Raw genomic sequence first — 1,445 nt, 5'->3', positions numbered from 1 at the left:
TAAATTGGTTCAAATTAATTTGATATACAGGAGAAAAAATTTATCATTTAAAAATGCTACACGAGAAAGAAGATTGATGCTTTTACTATAATCATGAACATATAGGTCACTACTAATTAAACCATGGAATGTTTGTAATTTGTAATGATGTATATTTCATGTAAATTGGAATTAACAATTTAATTTTGTTTTCTTACAACTGCACATTGATTATGAACCACATTTTCTCCACAGTTTCTTAATTGCTACTTTTACATCTTTGTTCCTCAAACTGTAGATGATAGGATTCAGCATGGGTATCACAATGGTATAAAATATTGACACTACCATGTCATGATTTGAAGCATAGCTGGAACTAGGCCTCATATAGCTGAAAAGGATTGTACCATGGTAAATAGAGACTCCAGTGAGGTGAGAGCCACATGTAGAGAACACTTTTCTCCTACCCTCAGTGGAATGCATGCTCAGAATGGCAAAGAGGATGAATCCATAGGAGACTAGAACAATCAAGATGGTGACAATTTCAATCATTCCCACCAAGTACAAGAGTAGAAGCTCATTTGTGTGGGTATCAGAACAAGAAAGAGCAAGCAATGCAGGGATGTCACAGAAGACGTGCCTAATTTCATTGGATCCACAGAAGGACAGACTGAAAGTGGCCACTGTGTGTATAGCACCATGCACAACCCCACCAGCATATGAAGCAATGATGAGTGGCAGGTATACCCTGGGTGACATGGTCACTGCATACAGAAGTGGTTTGTAGATGGCTACATATCGGTCATACGCCATTGCTGCCAGCAGAAAGCATTCTGTAGTTCCTAAAGTAACAAAGAGAAGCATTTGGGTTGCACATGCAAGGAATGAAATGGACTTATTTTCACTTAGAAAGTTGACCAACATTTTGGGTGTAACAACTGTAGAATAGCAGGCATCCAGGAAAGACAAAACACTTAGGAAATAGTACATGGGGTTGTGTAGCTGACAATCCCCAATGACCAAAATAACCAGTCCAAAGTTTCCTATCAGAGTAAAGAGATAAATAGCAAGAAACAGTAAAAATAGGAAGACTTGGAGTTCAAAGTCATCTGTGAAGCCCAAGAGTATAAACATGGCAGCTTCAGTCATGTTCTTTAACGGAATCTTGTGAACATCCACAGCTATTGCGATCCTTTCCATTTTGGTTTTGATTTATATATTTCCCAGAAAAGTTTCTGTACATCTGTGTCTATGTTTGATTCTTAGAGCATCCTGATCACCTAGGTAGTGAGATGGACAATGATAAATAATATGATGAAAGTGGTGATATTTTACAATATGTGGTAAAAGGAAAAGATAATTACACTTAATTATTGAATGTATTTATAAAGTTAAAAAATCCAGCAACTAAAGTAGCTTTGTTATTTAAATAGTTTTCTATCACTCTGTTCAAATTATACTTAAAA

General features: G+C 36.1%; 1 protein-coding gene across 1 annotated transcript; it reads right to left on the bottom strand.

The window, feature by feature from the left end:
- Window positions 1-210: 210 nt before the first annotated feature.
- On the bottom strand, window positions 211-1,179 carry LOC114631063 (olfactory receptor 5T3-like). Its single transcript, XM_028779367.1, has one exon. The coding sequence runs from the start codon at window positions 1,177-1,179 to the stop codon at window positions 211-213; it is 969 nt and encodes a 322-aa protein (XP_028635200.1).
- Between the last annotated feature and the right edge of the window lie 266 nt (window positions 1,180-1,445).

This window comes from Grammomys surdaster, unplaced genomic scaffold, assembly GCF_004785775.1.
Source record: "Grammomys surdaster isolate TR1022 unplaced genomic scaffold, NIH_TR_1.0 350, whole genome shotgun sequence".
NCBI classification, from domain to species: Eukaryota; Metazoa; Chordata; class Mammalia; order Rodentia; family Muridae; genus Grammomys; species Grammomys surdaster.
The sequence above is the reverse complement of the archived record's forward strand: the minus strand, read 5'-3'. Positions and strand labels throughout refer to the sequence as shown.